The sequence below is a fragment of the Myxine glutinosa genome, chromosome 1 (genome assembly GCF_964187855.1).
Source record: "Myxine glutinosa chromosome 1, kmMyxGlut1.1, whole genome shotgun sequence".
NCBI classification, from domain to species: Eukaryota; Metazoa; Chordata; class Myxini; order Myxiniformes; family Myxinidae; genus Myxine; species Myxine glutinosa.
In genome coordinates this window covers 152,908,567-152,930,011 of record NC_136261.1, presented here as the reverse complement: position 1 = coordinate 152,930,011, position 21,445 = coordinate 152,908,567, and the positions used below count along the sequence as shown (strand labels likewise).

Sequence of the window (21,445 nt, the reverse complement as noted above, 5' to 3'; positions counted from 1 at the left end):
TCGCTCCTCACTCGCCTCTCCAATCGCTCCTCACTCGCCTCTCCAATCGCTCCTCACTCGCCTCTCCAATCGCTCCTCACTCGCCTCTCCAATCGCTCCTCACTCGCCTCTCCAATCGCTCCTCACTCGCCTCTCCAATCGGCTTTCCCCGTCTCGTTTCTCTCGTTTTTCTCCCGTCTCATTCTTTTTCTTGCTCCAAATCGGCCCGTCTCGCCCGTCGGCCCGTCGGAATCGGAAATCGGCCCGTCTTGCTTTCGTGCTTGCGCGTAAATAAATTGTGTTCGTTACACCATTTCTGGATCTGATGACTTGCCAGTAACCATTTTGTAAAAATGAATGTGCAGCATCTAACTCAATATGTTGAAATGTCACACACATCCATGCCCGTGGGATTCCCACGGGTGACCCCGCAAGTTTGCATTGACGTTCGTCGATGGACTCGTTCGCCCGTCTCATTCGCTTTCTTGCTGCATCCTGTTCAAGTCTGCGTTCTTCATCGAGCGTCTCATTCATTTTGGAAATAGAAGTTTCCACGCAGCGCATGAATTGTCGCGATCCTCAAGAGGAAGCGTCTCGTAATCATCAAATGATAAATGGCAAGTAAATTATATTGTGGAAAATTAAAGATTTCAAATAAACCTATTTAAAGTGTATGCGCACATAACTAATAAAAAAAACGAAGAAATATCTCTCGGTAATTTCCTGAAACATATTTTACTTCCGGCTAATAATGTTGAATGAAATAAAAACGAAGAAATATATGTCGGCATCATTGTTGACGTTTTTGTGACGACTGTCATCAAACGAAAAAGTAATATATCTTAACGGAAAAGCAAAAGCGAATTTTTAATATATATCGACACGTTGCCGCCGGTGGCATGTTGGGCGGTGTATGATACACCATGACGCGATTTTTAAAAATATATCTCTGCATTTTCCCGCGTGTGTGGAATGTTCTCAATTATTGCTGACACCGAGTCTAAACCCATCGATAAAAATGAAATCATATGGTGAGTTAGATTGGAGATAAAGGCGTGAGAGAGACTCAATGGCCTTGAAGTTACAGGCGTTTGAGAATTCATTTCGTTCTATAAACGGCAACTTTCATTGGATTTTCTTCCCGTTTTTTTTCAACCGAGTCTAAAACAAGAAACCAGAGTGAAAACTGAGTACTCTCTTTCAGCGTGCGTCACTGCCGAGCCCCCTTTGGTGCCCGGCAATGACGATTTGCAATGCCTGGAGATGGCATAGGAAAGGAGCGGTGTACAACTATGTTAGCGACTGTGAAAAATGAAATGATATATCGAATTTGATTTGAAATAAAACCGAGAGAGAGAGCAAGACACCACGGGCCTACAAAACAGGCCTCAAAGCTATGCGAGTTAATAAAATGGTGGATATTTGTTTATAATTATATGAAGCCACTCCCAGAATGGGTGGAGCTATGGGTGGAGCTACTCTGCAAACCGAGTAAGCCACACCCTGGACAGACACCCAACAGACAGACAGAATCATCTACGGCTATTATAATATAGATATACAGACTTGGCATTTAATATGGAATATATTTTTTTTCTTGACTTTCAGAGGTCACGTGGTTCGGCTGCCATCTTGGAAAAATCGAAAAAATTTGCACCTCTATATCTCGGAAAGCGCTGAATATAAAAAATTGAGACAATCCTCATTGTAAACTCTCCATGCGGAATAAAATATGTTAATGATGATGTCATAGGTGCCTCCATTATGACGTTATAATTCGACAAGTACAAAACTTCATCCAATCAAGATGAAATTTCTTGAGCGCCATGTCAGCACAAACTGCTGGAGAAAAAAATAATAATTATGACGTCATCAGTCACGTGGTTCGGCCGCCATCTTGGAAAAAACGAAAAACTTTGCACCTCTATATCTCCGAAAGCGCTGAATAGAAAAAACAAAATAGACACGTACAAAACTTCATCCAATCAAGATGAAATTTATTGAGCATAATCTAGGAATAAATGAGTTTCGAAAAAAAATAAATGATGACGTCATCGGTCACGTGGTTTGGCCGCCATATTTGTTTTAACACAAAAGCCTTGAAAACCACTGAAAATACATCCTGGCGAGGGTTTGCAATCTCTGATAGCTCTTTTTCTTGTTTCTAATTGTTTTACATATTTCTACATAAACCACGTTTTGAATTCCAATTCCATCTCTTTTCATAAGTTGTAATGCTCGGTGCTGTCTGACATTTTGGATACCTGTTCCTTTCTTTCTTTACCTGCTATCTCAATGTACTTTCTTCAATGTTAAAAACTATCTGATTGGTCCATGTAACCAGGCCAGTGTCCTCTTCCTCCTGAAGTGCCTGGAACCGAGGTTTCTAAGCTCAATTGGAAATCCTTCTTAGCTTTCAGATTTTCTGGATATGCTTTTTCTATGTTTTAATCTCAAGAGTTTCTGTCTCTCTAATCTGATATCAATCAGATATTGCAAAAAAAAAAAAATCTTCATTTTGGAAAAAAATTATTCTGTGATCACTTCCTGGATTCACTTTATTTAATTAATCCTTTCACATCCTGGACAATGTTTAATTTGTTTAAGATGAAATCGATCTCGTTTGTTTGTTCATCTGAACTTTTCCATGTCTATCTTCTTGATGTACTTTTCTGAAAGAATGTGTTCATGATTCTTGGTTTGTTACTGATTGTAAACTTGATGAGTTTGTCTCCTCTATCATTTCTGATTCCTCATCCAAAGTTTCCCATTATGTCCTCTTCTCCACCTTCTTCAGTCCCATTTTCATGTTGAAATCACCTATTAAAAAGTTAGAATGCGTGTTTGATGTTTTCAGCATTTTTGTTATCTCTTCATACATTTTGTCTTCGTCTTCATGTGCTCATGTAGGGGAATACACCTGGATAATTTTGATGCTGTATTTCTTATTTAGTTTCAGTGGAATCTCTGCCAGTACAGTGCATTCAGAAAGTATTCAGACCCCTTCACTTTTTCACATTTTGTTATGTTGCAGCCTTATGCTGAAATCGTTTAAATTCATTTTTTGACTCATCAATCTACACTCAATACCCCATAATGACAAAGAGAACACAGGATTTTAGAAAGTTTTGCAAATTTATTAAAAAGAAAAAACTGAAATATCACATTGACGTAAGTATTCAGACCCTTTGCTATGACACTTGAAATTTAGCTCAGGTGCCTCCCATTTCTCTTGATCATCTTTGAGATGTTTCTACACCTTGATTGGAGTCCAACTGTGGTAAATTCAATTGATTGGACATGATTTGGAAAGGCACACACCAGTCTAGATAAGGTCTCACAGCTGACAATGCATATCAGAGCAAAAACCAAGCCATGAGGTCGAAGGAACTGCCTGCAGAGCTCAGAGACAGGATTGTGTAAAGGCACAAATCTGGGAAAGCCAACAAAAAAATTTCTGCTGCATTGAAGGTTCCCAAGAGCACAGTGGCCTCCATAATTCTTAAATGGAAGAAGTTTGGAACAACCAGGACTCTTCCTAGAGCTGGCCGCCCGGCCAAACTGAGCAATGGGGGGGGGGGGGGGGGAGGGCCTTGGTAAGAGGAGTGACCAAGAACCCGATGGTCACTCTGGCTGAGCTCCAGAGATCCTGTGTGGAGATGGGAGAAACTTCCAGAAGGACAATCATCACTGCACCTAAAGGACTCTCAGACTGTGAGAAACAAGGTTCTGTGGTCTGATGAAACCAAGATTGAACTGTTTGGCCTCAATTCTAAGCATCATGTCTGGAGGAAACCAGGCACCGCACATCACCTGCCCAATACCATTCCAACGGTGAAGCATGGTGGTGGCATGTGGGGGTGCTGTGGGGGTGTTTTTCAGCAGCAGGGACTGGGGGACTGGTCAGGGTTGAGGGAACAATCAACGGAGCAAAGTACAGAGATATCCTCAATGAAAACCTGAAACAGAGCGCTCAAGACCTCAGACTGGGCCGAAGGTTCACCTTCCAACAGGACAATGACCCTAAGCACACAGCCAAGACAACGCAGTAGTGGCTTAGGGACAACTCTGTGAAGGTCTTTGAGTGGCCCAGCCAGAGCCCTGACTTGAACCCAATCGAACATCTCTGGCGAGACCTGAAAATGGCTGTCCACCAACGGTCCCCATCCAACCTGACAAAGCTTGAGAGGATCTGCAGAGAAGAATGGCAGAAAATCCCCAAATCCAGGTGTGCAAAGCTTGTCACGTCATACCCAAGAAGACTCGAGGCTCTAATCGCTGCCAAAGGTGCTTCAACCAAGTACTGAGTTAAGGGTTTGAATAGTTTTGGCAATGTGATATTTCAGTTTTTTCTTTTTAATAAATTTGCAGAACTTTCTAAAATCCTGTTTTCTCTTTGTCATTATGGGGTATTGAGTTTAGATTAATGAGGGAAAAAATGAATTTAAACGATTTCAGCATAAGGGTGCAACATAACAAAATGTGAAAAAAGTGAAGGGGTCTGAATACTTTCTGAATGCACTGTATATCCCATTGATACTTTTGACTTCAGTCATGTACTTTATCCATTTAATTATTATGGATGAGAAATCCTGCTCGCACCAAGCTCCTGTTATCCATGCCTACGTGGTAAAATGATGTCCACTCTTTAGCTCAGCAAATTTCTCCCCTTGCCTTCTGAATTCACCAAGTCCCATAATGTCCCAGTCTACTTCAAGTTCTTCCTCAAGCTCCAATAAATCGGTTGTCTCCGAGTCAGGATCTGATGTTGTATGTGGCAACCCTTAGATTCCATTGATGGCTTGTATGAACCCAGAGATTCTTAGCACTCCCTGTTCCTCATTTGGTCGAGCCGCCATCTTGATCTGGGCTTCGGAACTGCTGGGGCACGGGGCCATTGTCTTTCTGGTTGGCATTTTCAATTTTAAACCTTTCTGGTTGGCACCATTGGCAATATAAGAATTCTAAAATGGTATGTGCTCCTTCCTTGCTTGACGTTCAGTATTTAAAAGTAGAAGAGCATGGATAATTCCCAAAGGTTGGCATTCATGGGGAGGAGGAAATTCCTCCTTAGGAAATGCCTCACTGAGTGTGGTGAGAAAGGCAGCACCATTGTTGTGATGTAGCTGGTACCCAGAGAAGTGATGGCACTTCTCATAAGCTCAGTGGCTGTGTTTGTCTCATCTAACAGTCCTGTGTAGCATCTCATGTATGTCCATGTGAGAGTGTGTGTGCATGCATGTGTCAGCTTCACATTCATCGAGTGCCTGTATCCTGTAAAATCCTGTAAAGATCCTGTAAAAATAAAAATAAGAATGATAATAACAATTTCAATTACCTGTATCGTCAAGAACCTCTCCTTTTCAAACTACTCAATCAGATTAAATGAAAAAAAACAAAAAAGTGTCAACAAAAATAAGCTAATTGATGGAAATGCGAATGGTTCGGTGGATGTGCGGAGTATTGTTGAGAGAGAGGAAGACAAATGATGAATTGCGAAAGATGATGGGAATAGAGCCTGTGATTGATGCTGTGAAGAGGAACAGGTTGAGATGGTTTGGTCATGTGTTGAGGAAGGATGAAAGTGACTGGTTGAGAAGAGTGATGGAAATGAATGTAGAAGGAAGTAGAGGACGGGGAAGACCGAGAAAGACTTGGCTAAAGATGGTGGAAGAAGAAATGCGGGCAAGGGGGTTAACAAGGAGAGATGCAGAAAATAGGGCAAAAAGGAGAGAATTGTCATGGGGACCGCAAGGCTAACCCCCGCTCTAGCAGGGAAAATGGCCTTAAAATGCATGTTGTTGTTTTTGTTTGATGGAGATGATGTATGACTAGATGGCAGTGCCATTTATACCGGAAAAGTGAGTCTGGAAATGTGATTGAGGGGCTGCTCGGTCCACTGGAAAGGAGGTGTGAAGCAGTGCTGCAAACGAAATGACCTGCACATGTAACACGAAAAGGCACACATACACAAGATGCTGTCAAAAGATCATCCAATTATCAGTTAAAGAGCGTATCGCTGGAATTGGCAGTAAAAAATAGTCAGCGAAACCGTTTAAATGTTTCAGGAAGGCACATTTTATCTGTTATTGATTTCTCATGCGATGCTGAACGCCTGCCAAATAATGTTGCTTGTCAAAAAGGAAGTAACAGATGAAATAAACACTGTTGATGTATGTGTGCTAACCACACTGAGAAGCAAGCTGACGCGGATGTAAATCGGGAGAGGGAACAGGAGCGAAAGTTGATAAACAGTGAGTCAGAAGTGCATGCGCATCAGAACAGGATGAGGTAATAACTCATTTCAAACAAATGGTGAAAGGGATGGTCAGGGCTAAGGAGTTAAAAGTCAGTGGGACTGGGATAAAAAGGGGAGTAACAGGGAAGCAAACAAGAGGCAAAATAAAAAAATTAATATACAGGGAGAGAAGAGACAATAATAATATAAACTAAAACTGCTAAAATAAAGGATTTTTTTTCAAAGGAGAGAGAACATTGGGGATAAAAAGAGAAGTTGAGATGGAACATGAAAAGTGGTGAGGATATGGAAAAGGAAAAGTGGTGAGGAGAGAGAGAGAAAAAGAAAGAAAGAGAGAAAAAGAAAGAAAGAGAGAGAGAGTGAGAGAGTGAGAGAGTGAGAGAGTGAGAGAGTGAGAGAGAGAGTGAGAGAGTGAGAGAGAGAGAGAGAGAGAGAGGGTGAGAGAGAGTGAGAGAGTGAGAGAGAGTGAGAGAGTGAGAGAGAGTGAGAGAGAGTGAGAGGGAGTGAGAGAGAGAGTGAGAGGGAGTGAGAGAGAGTGAGAGAGAGAGTGAGAGAGTGAGAGAGAGTGAGAGGGAGTGAGAGAGAGTGAGAGAGAGTGAGAGAGAGAGAGAGAGAGAGAGAGAGAGAGAGAGGAAACGTGAAGCAAAAACAATTATTTTTAAAAAATTTAAAAAAATAAAAGGGGGAAATATCAGACCAGGAAAAAGTTTGAAAAAGTGCTTCAAACTACAACGGCACTCTTTGACGCCGCGACGTCGACCGATATGCCACTGCCCACATTATCACATAATTATGGCTATTTCCACAATAAATGGTCATTTTGACAGACCCTAATTTGAAGTGTATTCTTGACTGGATATGTTAGTCGAAGAATGTGAGCTAAATTCTGTTTGAGAGCACATGTAATAAAGTTATAATGGAAATAAAATCATCGCCGAGTAGTGCCTCGTTTCATTTGTGTGGGAGTGTATTGTATGAAAGAGTGCGATACAGAAAGCACTTTTTGTGTACTGTTGTATTGTACATCATGTTCATGTCTCTCAGGTTGGCCCTGTTTGAAATCTGGGTGATAATTATTTTAGTTATTGTTGAACACTACGGTCAGTTCTTTCAATTCAATTAGAGTTCAATCTATTTCTGTTTCATAGTTTTTTTGGGAGAGACCGCAAAACTTCATTACCCACGTAACGCATGTCCGTCAAAATATTGTGTGAGTAAGACAGCAGAGTTGTAAAATAGTCGGAAGATGTACACATTTTATGCTTGCAACAAAATATGCAGGGGTGCTTATACCTTCCGTTCACAAATGTCAAATAAGGCCTACTTTGTAAATACTAATGAATAAAATGTTACTAATTCGTAAGTGTGTTGTCCGTCAAATTGTTACGTGGGTAATATGTCATTCCCAAATCGGTAAGCATGGTGAGCACCGCTGCACAATCCATTGAAACACGGTTTCTTAGCAGACCTCGCTTACCCACTACCAGCATCACAAAACAATTGCTAGTTCCATGGGAATCGAGGCACTACGATCTGTCCAATGTGTTACATGGGTAATGAAGTTTTGCGGTCTCTCCCAAAAAAACTATGAAACAGAAATAGATTGAACTCTAACTGAATTGAAAGAACTGACCGTAGTGTTCAACAATAACTAAAATAATTATCACCCAGATTTCAAACAGGGCCAACCTGAGAGACATGAACATGATGTACAATACAACAGTACACAAAAAGTGCTTTCTGTATCACACTCTTTCATACAATACACTCCCACACAAATGAAACGAGGCACTACTCGGCGATGATTTTATTTCCATGATAACTTTATTACATGTGCTCTCAAACAGAATTTAGCTCACATTATTTGACCAACATATCCAGTCAAGAATACACTTCAAAGTAGGGTCCGTCAAAATGACCATTTATTGTGGAAATAGCCTTATACATATTTGTACAAAGTTTGATTTAAATCCATTCAGCTTTTCTCAAGTATCACATTTTTATCTGACATGACCTCTGACGCTAAAATCTAATCAGTTCATCTTTTCATCATAATATATATACACATACCAAGTTTGGTCAAAATCCCATCACTGGTGCACAAGTTAGCGCATTAACAGAATTTTTACCTGACATTTGACCTGTTGACCCCATAATCAAATCAGTTTCTTTTTACATCATCATACATACCTGCACCATGTTCGACTTAAATCCTTTCAGCCATTCTTAAGTTATCGCAGTAACAAAAACCTATCACGGATGGATGGATAAATGCACGAAGAGGCAAACAGACAGACAACTGGATGGACAACCCAAAAACATAAAGCCTCTGGCGACTTCGTCGGCGGAGGCATAAAATAGAAAAATATAATTAGAAAGTACAGATACATTCAAAGTACACCACCCCTATGCCAAATAAATAAATATCCTCCGGCACGGCATTGCCGGGACACCTTTGGCGCCCGGCAATACCGCCATGCAGCTCATAGAGACTGTATTGGGAGGAAGAGGTGTACAATCATTGATTGATTAATTGCATAATTATAATAAATAAATAATGATCATAAAATATTTTCTTAATCAATTGGCTAATAGCATACCTAAACCACCACCGTTTCATCCGAATCTGCAACTTAAAAAAAAAATTGATCAATTAAGTCATTAATTGAATAATTAAATAATTAATCGATTTATCAATAAATCCAAAATAGCCTTTACAGCCAAATCACTTGGTCATTGTCATGTCCAAATATCAACTTCCTACCTTAAAAGGTGCCTGAGATATTGCCCAGATGAGAAAGGAAATAAATAAGTACTTAATTAATTGATAAATAATTAAATAACTCATCAATTAATTGATTAATCAAAAAAGAAAAAAATACTGTTTTTGCCAAAGGATGTACTCACTATTGTGCCGAAATTTCAGCTTCCTAGCTCGAAGGTTGGCTGAGATATCGCCCAGACAAACAAACAAGAAAACAAACGAACACCCAGAGTGAAAACTGAGTACTCCCTTTCATCGCGCGCCATTGATGGGCCCAGCAATGGCGTTATGCAACGCCTGGAGATGGCATAGGAAAGGAGCGGTGTACAAAAATGGAGAGATCAAAGTGAATGAAGAGAGTATGTAGGTGAGGGCAGGCAGCGGCGAGGGCAAGAATGGCGGTACTAGCAAGGGTGTGAGTGCCGCCGGCAGTGGTGTGAACCAAGCGCTGACACGTGGTTTTACACGTTTCCATACATTAAATCTGTCACAAAGGAGGCAATACATCTTACCAGCTTAATGTTCTACCATATCTCTATTCAAAAACACTTTCTGTAAACAGCTGCTCCCCATTCCACCATTCGTTTATTTATTTTTCACACCTATATCCTTTTCTTTTATGTTGATCTCTGTCATATGAAACAAAATCATACAACAACTGATGCATTCATTGCAGCATCAATAGAACATGCTTATTTACATGGATTTTTTTTTATTTTTTTTTATTTAATCCATGAACATGGATTTTATTTCTAATTTTGACGGATGGAGTTTTGAAAGGTGATAAAAGATTAATTCAATGGGCTTTCAACATTTGGCGTATTTATAGTTAACTTTTCATGACCTTCCATAAAGGAAGGCGAAAACATTTGGACTTCCGACTCGATCAAAAGTGAATGTGCATTTGTAGCCCAAAGAAAGTGAAGCATAAAGAAAGAACGGAGAACAACTCGGTCTTTGGCCAAAATATTAGCAGAGAATAATAATAGTCAGACACTGACATTCATTCACGAGGGCCACGTTTATGAAAAATGCTGCGAATGTCGATTCTGCGAATGTAGAAGCACGTCACATGTTATGAACTACGAATACGTGGTGTCCGCAAATGTTGGAACCGCGAATCTCGGGCTCAGGCAGTATAGCCTTTTCCTACTCAACTCACTTCAAACACGACACATTTATTGGCATTCATTCCTCCAGGTGCCAGGCAGTCACAGGAAAAGATAATTGGTTATAAAGCCAAATCCAATCATGCATGCTCGCAAAATTAGAGGGAAGGAAAAGATAAAATAAAAATAAAGTGTCAGACATTGTAAAAAGCCAAAGAGTATTGCTCCACAGTGTGGGTATGTGTTTCTGCTTCCCTTCAGGCTGTGGAATCTAAGGCCTTGTGCATCAATGGCATCTCTTCATAAGAAGTTGTCTCAGTATTTGTTTCTCGATCACAGTAATCAGAATGATAGCCATGCATTATTTATTTTCTCTCTTGTAGTCTTGCTTATCCCGGTCGATCGCTGAATTAATGCCAGGAGGGTTGACTCAGCCTGTCATCCTTCCGAGGTCGGCAAATTGAGTACCAGCTTGCTGGGATGAATGATCACGGTGTGTACCCCGATTTAGAATAGGTACACCGTATCCCTGCGCATCGTAAGAGTGTGACCAAGGGTTGGCGTCAGGAAGGGCATCCGACCATAAAAACATTGCCTCAAACAGGGAACCATGATTGTCATGGGGCCCGCAAGGCTAACCCCCGCTCTAGCGGGGAAAATGGCCTTAAAACGATCATTCAATTCATTATTTGTAGTCTTGCTCATCCCACCTTCTTGACTGTTAGCTCATATCCAGGTCACACGTGTCCCTCCCGGAACCATTACCTTGTTATCCGCCATAATTTGAAACAATGTTCACCTCCATTCATTTATCCTTCCCGAGTCTGTTGTCTCAGACTCTTCCCTCTCAGACATCAACACCATAACTCATGATCACCATTTTCTCCTTCTGAGCTCTTCGATAAACCAACTGTCCCCTCCCATTCCCCTCACTGTTCTCTCCTCCTTTTACCTGTCACTCTTTCCTCATGCTGTTGTGTACATGTTTCTCTCTTCCATCTATTTCCCTTCTGCCCTCTCTTCTGCTCTTACATAATCATTGATACCTGCATTAAAAAGTACAACAAGGATGAGACAATAAAACAGCAGTCAGAGGGGGCTTACCTCATGCTGGTGTGTTTTTTTATTGGGAAGGGTCTTCATTGCCAGAGACATGACAACAAGGTGAGGTGGTGGGATATCCTGAACCACAGTGAGAAATTCTGGGCGATCAACAAGCACATCCAAATGGCACCAGCTCACGGCTTGTTTGTTCACCTCTGTCACAGTGGTAACATCAAAAATTAGGACCAGCACAAAGACAAAACAATGTGTACATGTTCCTCAACATCATAATAGTTTGAGATAATAATTCTAAATATTCAGTCATTTTTATTATATTCTGATGGCCAGACAATATCATACAATCATTTATTTTATAACATACTGTATTGCAATTTGTGCATCAATGGTGTTGTTGGTGTTGGGCTAGTGGCTAGGGTGCCAGCTTAGGATCCTAGGATCCTGGGTTCAAATCCCAGTCGATCGCTGAATTAACGCCAGGGGGGTTGACTCAGCCTGTCATCTTTCTGAGGTCGGCTAATTGAGTACCAGTTCACTGGTAATTCCCTGTTTGTCGTAAAAGGCGACAAAAAGGGTTGGCGCCAGGAAGGGCATCCGGCCGTAAAACATTGCTTCAAAAAGGGGACCAACAAAAACAACAACAACCACGGTGCCCGAAAAAGGCCAACCCCCGCTTTGTGGGGAAAAATGGCCTCTAAAGGTGGTTATACTGTATTGCAATGCCACATGGTACAATCTTACCAGCATGTAATGCAAGTTATTTACTATCCTGACTCAATCTGGAACAGCACTTTGGCAGAAGACCAAGACTAATGCAAAATGACAAGGACCCTGGGTCCTACCCAGTCCCGACATCAATTATATGGGAGGACAGGGACCTTGGGTCCAATCCAGTCTGCCGTGACCCAGCACCACAAGCTTAGCCAGGCGGTATGATGCAAGCTTGTACAACCACATAGACAATTGCTCCAAGCAGCTGGTATGTGATGGTTAAAATGCACGCACAAACCCTTGGTGCTCACAACCCCTCTGCCCCCCTTTCCCTTCCCCTCGCAACTCTAAATGGCTGGTTCCCACATACTAATCTTGCCCATGGCATCAAATCATCATGAGGAAAGGAATTAATAATTTTGCTTAATAAATCAAGCCAGGAAGGTTAGCCAATGCAATGGATACAGTAATGGAAATGGAGTACAGTCAATGGAATGCATATTACACACTTGACATACAACTGGCCACACACACATATAATGGAAGGCTGAGACATATCAACAGCTCTCGAACACAGGGAAGGGATCAGGAAAGCATTAAAATAATAAAATAACTGCACATGTAATTAAAATAAATGGGGGAAAATATAAAGAAAACTGAGCTCATGTCGATCCATTTGTTGAGCTCATCTGGCCACGAAGGCAGGATGTCTGCATTTGGCCCAGTCCCGATGCCAGGCATCTTCATGAGCATCATCACTAGGCCCAAGCGTTAATATTGTTGCATCCAGAGCCTTTTCCATTTGTTCTAGTTTGGCCCTCTGCATGGGACAATAAAACAGCAGTCAGAGGGGGCTTACCTCATGCTGGTGTGTTTTTTTATTGGGAAGGGTCTTCATTGCCAGAGACATGACAATTATAATTCCAGAAAATAATTCTTTCAGAATTGAGCTCATGACTGAGCTCATGTCGATCCATTTGTTGAGCTCATCTGGCCACGAAGGCAGGATGTCTGCATTTGGCCCAGTCCCAATGCCAGGCATCTTCATGAGCATCATCACTAGGCCCAAGCGTTAATATTGTTGCATCCAGAGCCTTTTCCATTTGTTCTAGTTTGGCCCTCTGACCCCCCCCTCCCCCCCCCACCCCCCCCCCCCCCCGAGCAATGCCCTCCGACCCCCATTCCACTTTGCCCGGGAGAAAAAAAACTGCCTGACCCTTAACAAACAAAAATAATAATAATAATAATTAATAACTCACTCTTCCTCCCCCCTCCAGCATGTCAATTTTTGCTCGTCACCCCCCTCCTCTCCCAAGGATGAAGGCAGAGTCAAATCACTGTTTTCAAAACAAATTAAATTTTCACAGAGAACCTGCTATTTATGCAACTCACACCACCGACAGACTTCACACTGTCCTTCTCCGAGAAAAGAACTTGGTCTTTTGCAAACATTTTTTTTAGCCGGAAGCGAGGGGTCATCTCACATTGGGGCATGGACCCCATGGGAATCACGCCCGGTTCATCAAATAGCCAGTGAAGAAATCAAAAAAGGGGAAAAAAGGAAAAAACTAATAAAAAAAAAGAAAAGAAAAAAGAAACAAGTAAAGATACATTCAAAGTACACCGCCCCCATGCCAAATAATTAAATATCCCACAGCGCGGCATTGCTGGGGCGCCTCCGGCACCTGGCAATACCGCAGTGCAGCTTATAGAGGCTGCATTGGGAGGGAGAGGTGTACAATAATTGATTGATTAATTGCATAATTAAAATCAATAAAAGATTATCATAAAATATTTTCTTAATCAATTGGCTAATAGCATAACTAAACCACTAGTGCTTCATCCGAAGATGTATCTTTTAGAAATTTAATTAAGTAAGTCATTAATAAAAAATTAAATAATTGATTGATTAATCAATAAATAATTAATCGATTAAATGATTAATCAATAAATCTAAAATATCCTTTATAGCCACATCACCTGGTCACTGTCATGTCCAAATATTAGCTTCGTAGCTCAAAAGGTGCCTGAGATATTGCCCAGATGAGAAAGAAAATAAATAAATGATTAATAATAAAAATAAATAAATAATAATCATACAAAATTAAATAGTTAATCAATTGGCTAATAGAATACATAAACCACCACCATGTCATCTGAATCTGTAACTTAAAAAATTAATTAATCAAGTCATTCATTGAATAATTAAATAATTAATCGATTAATGAATTAATCAATCAATCAAAAATACCCTTTACAACCAGATCACTTGGTCATTGTCATGTCCAAATATAAGCTTCCTCGGTCAAAAGGTGCCCGAGATATTGCCCAGATGAGAAATAAAATAAATAAATAATTAATAATGAAAATAAATAAATAATAATCATAAAAAATAAAGAAATAATCAATTTGCTAATGGAACACATAAACCACCACCATTTCATCAGAATCTGTAAATCCCCAAAAAAAAATTAGTCATTAATCAAATAATTAATCGATTAATTGATTAATCAATAAATCAAAAATAGCCTTTGCAGCCAAATCACTTGGTCATTGGCATGTCCAAATATCAGCTTCCAAGCTCAAAAGGTGCCTGAGATAATGCCGAGAAAAGAAAGGAAATGTATATGTACTTAATTAATTGCTAATAATTAAATAACTCATCAATTAATTGATTAATCAAAAAACAAAAATATCATTTTTGACAAAGGACTTGCTCACGATTGTGCCGAAATTTCAGCTTCCGAGCTCAAAGGATGGCTGCGATATTGCGCGGACAAACAAGAAAACAAGTACAGATACATTCAAAGTACACCGCCCCCATGCCAAATAATTAAATATCCCACAGCCCGGCTGGCGCCCACACGCTGGTGCCCGGCAATACCGCAGTGCAGCTCATACAGTCTGCATTGGGAGGGAGAGATGCACAATAAATTGATTGCTTAATTGTATAATTAAAATCAACAAAAGATTATCACAAAATATTTTCTTAATCAATTGGCTAATAGCATAACGAAACCACAAGTGCTTCATCCGAAGATGTATCTTTTAGAAATTTAATTAAACAAGTCTAATTTGGTCTAATTCTAAATTCAAGTCCAATATTATTATTATTATTATTATTACTAGGACGTGCCCGTACGTGGGTGCCCGTTCGGAAAAACATTCCAAACCGCGTGGCAGTAACGACCACAGAACCCCCCCCCCCCTTTATTTACATGAAATGGTTTGGTCCATTCGCAAAGCCAAAGCGAACGACCACAGAACCCCCCCCCCTCTATTTACATGAATGGTTTGGTCCATTCGCAAAGCCAAAGCGAACGGCGAACGGCTAAATCGCCATAGCTCGGTAACTACTTCTCCGATTAATATGAAACCTTGAAAAGGCACATCCTCAGGTCCCCAGCAATATACCTGGCAAGTTTCAAGTATATCGAACCCGTGGTTGTCGAGAAACAGCGGTCACAGACAAACACACACACACACACACACACACACACACACACACACACACACACACACACACACACACACACAGAGAGATTACTGGAATTATAGATAGATTAACAAGTCTAATTTAATTAAACAAAACAATCAAATAAAAAAATTTTAAATCGATTTATAAATAAATATAATTAATCGATGAAATGATTAATCAATAAATCAAAAATATCTTTGATAGCCACATCACTTGGTCACTGTCATGTCCAAATATTAGCTTCCTAGCTCAAAAGGTGCCTGAGATATTGGCCAAATGAGAAAGAAAATAAATAAATGATTAATAATGAAAATAAATAAATAATAAACATTAAAAAATTAAATTATTAATCAATTCGGTCAGAGAACACAAAAACCACCACCATTTCATCAGAATCTGTAACTTAAAAAAAAAAAAAAAGTCATTAATCAAATACTTAATCGATTAATTGATTAATTAATAAATCAAAAATAGCCTTTGCAGCCAAATCACCTGGTCATTGGCATGTCCAAATATCAACTTCCGAACTCAAAAGGTGCCTGAGATAAAGGTCAGAAGAGAAAGAAAATTTAATTAATTAAATAAGTACTTAATTAATCGCTAATAATTAAATAACTCCTCAATTAATTGATTAATCAAAAAACAAAAAAATACCGTTTTTGCCAAAGGACTTGCTCACTATAGTGCCGAAATTTCAGCTTCCTAGCTCAGAGGATGGCTGAAATATCGCCCGGACAAACAAACAAACAAGAAAACGTCATGCGTAGCACGATACTTGCAAAATACGCCCTCCCCCAAAAGTTTTCAATGTGACATGATGGCCTATGGTGACCTCAAAAATACTTGGTGGTTGAATTCAGTGACCAGATATGCAAGTCCTCTTCAAATTTCATGTCAATTGGATGAAAATTGAGGATTTTAGAAATTTGGCCTATGTTGACCTTTTGACCTATGTTCACCTAAAATATAATTTGTGGTTGAATTAAGTGATGATATATGCAAGTCCTTTTCAAATTTCAAGTCAATTGGATGAAAATTGAGGATTTTAGAAATTTGGCCTATGTTGACCATTTGGCCTATGTTGACCTCAAGAATACTTGGTGGTTGAATTCAATGCAAGTCCTCTCCAAATTTCAAGTCAATTGGATGAAAATTGAGAATTTTAGAAATTTGGCCTATGTTGACCATTTGGCCTATGTTGACCTCAAAATTACATAGTGGTTGAATTCAGTGACCAGATATGCAAGTGGTCTTCAAATGTCAAGTCAATCGGATGAAAATTGGGGATTTTAGAAATTTAGCAAATTTGGTGACCTTTGGCCTATGTTGACCTTTTGACCTATTGACCCCAAAAACAATAGGCTTCTGGCATTTGACCAACGCTACCATTTGGTGAAGTTTGGTGAAGATCGGTTGAAAATTGTGACCTGTAGGCCAGTGACAAACAAACAAACAAACAAGAAAACGTCATGCGTAGCACGATACTTGCAAAATACGCCCTCCCCCAAAAGTTTTCAATGTGACATGATGGCCTATGGTGACCTCAAAAATACTTGGTGGTTGAATTCAGTGACCAGATATGCAAGTCCTCTTCAAATTTCATGTCAATTGGATGAAAATTGAGGATTTTAGAAATTTGGCCTATGTTGACCTTTTGGCCTATGTTGACCTCAAAGATACTTGGTGGTTGAATTCACTGACCAGATATGCAAGTCCTCTTCAAATTTCAAGTCAATTGGATGAAAATTGAGGATTTTAGAAATTTGGCCTATGTTGACCTTTTGACCTATGTTCACCTAAAATATAATTTGTGGTTGAATTCAGTGACGAGATATGCAAGTCCTTTTCAAATTTCAAGTCAATTGGATGAAAATTGAGGATTTTAGAAATTTGGCCTATGTTGACCATTTCGCCTATGTTGACCTCAAGAATACTTGGTGGTTGAATTCAATGCAAGTCCTCTCCAAATTTCAAGTCAATTGGATGAAAATTGAGGATTTTAGAAATTTGGCCTATGTTGACCATTTGGCCTATGTTGACCTCAAAAATTCTTGGTGGTTGAATTCAATGACCAGATATGCAAGTGGTCTTCAAATTTCAAGTCAATCGGATGAAAATTGAGGATTTTAGAAATTTAGCAAAGTTGGTGACCTTTGGCCTATGTTGACCTTTTGACCTATTGACCCCAAAAACAATAGGCTTCTGGCATTTGACCAACTCTACCACTTGGTGAAGTTTGGTGAAGATCGGTTGAAAATTGTGACCTGCAGGCCGGTGACAAACAAACAAACAAGCAAACAAACAAACAGACAGACAGTCACAAACACAACCGACCAATATACTTGTAAAATCTTCGATTTTGCAAGTAACAAACAGATAGACAGAGTCACAAACACAACCGACCAATATACTTGAAAAATCTTCGATTTTGCAAGTAACAAGCAAACAAACAAACAGACAGACAGACAGACAGTCACAAACACAACCGACCAATATACAGTGAAACCTTGACTCACGAGTGCACCAACTTACGAGTTTTCCGAGATACGAGCCGTCGCTCGGGCGGTTTTTTGCTTTGAGATGCGAGCCGAGATCTGAGTTACGAGCTTACGCCACCCGCCACCAGGTGGGTTCTGGTCACGTGGTTATCTTGCCGTGCAAGCATCTCTGCCGTATATCGCTGCTGCTTTGTTTTCGCATTTTGGTTATTTTGGAGCTTACGCCACCCGCCACCAATTGGGTTCCGGTCACGTGGTTATCTTGCCGTGCAAGCATCTCTGCCGTATATCGCTGCTGCTTTGTTTTCGCATTTTGGTTATTTTGGAGCTTACGCCACCCGCCACCAGGTGGGTTCAGGTCACGTGGTTATCTTGCCGTGCAAGCATCTCTGCCGTATATCGCTGCTGCTTTGTTTTCGCATTTTGGTTATTTTGGAAAATTTCTTAGTTTTAACCATGGGTCCTAAGAAATTGAGTGCCAAGGGCAGTACTGAGAAGAAGAGGATGATGTGCTTGGATATAAAACACGCAATCGTCGAAAAACATGAGCGAGGTGTGCGTGTTGTCGACTTGGCGAGGCAGTACGATCGTAGTACTTCTACGATATGTACGATTTTGAAGCAGAAGGAGTCGATAAAGGCTATAACGCCAGCCAAGGGCGTTACGATTATTTCAAAGCTCCGGACCTCTATCCATGAAGAGATGGAGAAGTTGTTGTTTGTGTGGTTGACGGAGAAGCAGCTCGCAGGAGATACCGTGACCGAGAACATCATGTGTGAGAAGGCCCGAGACATTTACGGGGATTTGGTGCAGCAGGCGGCGGGAACATCAACGGACAAGGCATCGGAAGTCATTCAAAGCCAGTCGGGGATGGTTTGATAATTTTAAGAAGAGGACCGGCATTCACTCCGTCGTCAGGCATGGTGAGGCAGCAAGCTCGGATGTGAAGGCAGCTGAAGATTTTATTATAACTTTTGCCGAACTGATAGAAGCCGAAGGATACATCCCCCAGCAAATCTTCAACTGTGACGAGACAGGGCTCTTCTGGAAAAAGATGCCGAGGAGGACGTATATAACGGCAGAGGAGAAGAGCATGCCAGGCCACAACTTGTTCAGAGTGCCGGCGATAGCTCGCCTTCTCTTTGTGGAAAACACGGTGAGATCCTTAACATCCAACAACTAATGGGACGCAAACGGGGCGCCCAGTTTAGCGGTACACACATTGATGAATCACCCTGCCTGTGAAACACCGACATGACAGGTTATAGCTGGGTCGGGATTCAAACCCAGGCTGGACAGTTTAGAGTCAAGTGTGCGTACCTCCAGTCCAGGCCATCCTGCCAACTTGTATGCTGCATACAGGTGAAATATAAAGCGCGAGATATTTTTATATATACTGTATATTTAAAAAAACAATTGGTGTGGTTTTTGGCGGGCTGGAACGGATTAATAGCATTTCAATGCATTTTAATGGGGAAATTTAATTTGAGAAACGAGCAAATTGAGTTACGAGCTCGGTCACAGAACGAATTAAACTCGTAAGTCAAGGTTTCACTGTACTTGTAAAATCTTCGATTTTGCAAGTAACAAGTACACATACATTCAAAGTACACCGCCCCCATGCCAAATAATTAAATATCCTACAGCGCGGCATTGCCGGGGCGCCTCAGGCGCCCGGTAATACCGCAGTGCAGCTCATGGAGGCTGCATTGGGAGGGAGAGGTGTACACTAATTGATTGATTAATTGTATAATTAAAATCAAGAAAAGACAAGTACAGATACATTCAAAGTACACCGCCCCCATGCCAAATAATTAAATATCCTGCAGCGCGGCATTGCCGGGCGCCAGTACAGCTCATTGAGGCTGCATTGGGAGGGAGAGGTGTACACTAATTGATTGATTAATCGTATCATTAAAATCAATAATAAATAAACAATAATCATTAAAAAATTAAATAGTTAATCAATTGGCTAATAGAATACATAAACCACCACCATTTCATCCGAATCTGTAACTTACAAAATTAATTAATTCGGTTATTCATCGAATAATTAAATAATTAATCGATTAAGTGATTAATCAATAAAACAAAAATATCCTTGATAGCCACATCACTTGGTCACTCATGTCCAAATATTAGCTTCCGAGCTCAAAAGGTGCCTGAGATATTCGCCAAATGAGAAAGAAAATAAATAAATGATTAATAATGAAAATAAATAAATAATAATCATAAAAAAATTAAATTATTAATCAATTCAGACAGAGAACACATAAACCACCACCATTTCATCAGAATCTGTAACCAAACAAAAAAAAATTTTTAGTCATTAATCGAATAATTAAATAATTAATCGATTAATTGATTCATTGATTAATTCATAAATCAAAAATAGCCTTTGCAGCCAAATCACCTGGTCATTGGCATGTCCAAATATCAGCTTCCTAACTCAAAAGGTGCCTGAGTTGATGGTCAGAAGAGAAAGGAAATTTGATTAATTAAATAAGTACTTAATTCATCGCTAATAATTAAATAACTCCTCAATTAATTGATTAATCAAAAAACAAAAAATACTGTTTCTGACAAAGGACTGGCTCACTATTGTGCCGAAATTTCAGCTTCCTAGCTCAAAGGATGGCTGAGATATTGCCCGGACAAACAAACAAACAAGAAAGAAAACAAGAAAGAAAACAAGAAAGAAAACAAGAAAGAAAACAACCAGAGTGACAAGCGTTACGCCTCGGTCCCCCGTCGGGGAAGTGATGTGAGTTGACAAAGTGGAACACGCAGAAAACATGCTATGATATGATATTTCGCTCACAAGGGTCAGAAATACATGGAGGCGGCCATCTTGGATTTTGACGTGGCGACCCAATTTTCAATAGCGTTCTTCCTTATGCCGAGATACACCCACACACCAGAAGGTACTTCGCTTATTTTTCAAGATATTTCGCTCACAAGGTTCAGACATATATATGGTGGCGGCCGTCCTGGATTTTGACGTGGCGACCCACTTTACAATAGCAGTCTTCCTTATGCCGAGATACACCCACACACCAAATTAGAAGTTGGTACTTCGCTTATCTTTCAAGATATTCTTCTCACAAGATTCAGACATACATGGCGGCGGCCATCTTGGATTTTGACGTGGCGACCCAATTTTAAACAGCGTTTTTCCGTGTGCCTAGATACACCCACACACCAGATTAGAAGTTGGTACTTCGCTTATTTTTCGAGATATTTCTCTCAAGATTCAGACATATATATGGTGGCGGCCATCTTGGATTTTGTGTGGCGACCCAATTTTCAATAGCATTCTTCCTTATGGCGAGATACACCCACACACCAAATTAGAAATTGGTACTTCGCTTATTTTTCAAGATATTCATCTCACAAGGTTCAGACATACATGGCGGCGGCCATCTTGAATTTTGACGTGGCGACCCAATTTTCAAGAGCGTTCTTCCTTATGCGTAGATACACCCACACACTAGATTAGAAGTTGGTACTTCGCTTATTTTTCAAGATATTTCGCTCACAAGGTTCAGACATATATATGCTGGCGGCCATCTTGGATTTTGACGT

The 21,445-nt window shown here is 40.2% G+C and overlaps 1 protein-coding gene across 1 annotated transcript in view; it reads right to left on the bottom strand.

Moving 5' to 3' along the window:
* POLA1 (DNA polymerase alpha 1, catalytic subunit) overlaps nucleotides 1–21,445 on the bottom strand; it is a 202,875-nt gene that overhangs the window by 131,284 nt on the left and 50,146 nt on the right. The window contains exons 15-16 of the mRNA XM_068120315.2: nucleotides 11,216–11,370; nucleotides 5,834–5,918 (exon numbers count right to left, since the gene is read on the bottom strand). Coding sequence (XP_067976416.1) covers nucleotides 5,834–5,918; nucleotides 11,216–11,370 — 240 coding nt within the window. The remainder of the gene's footprint in view (nucleotides 1–5,833; nucleotides 5,919–11,215; nucleotides 11,371–21,445) is intronic.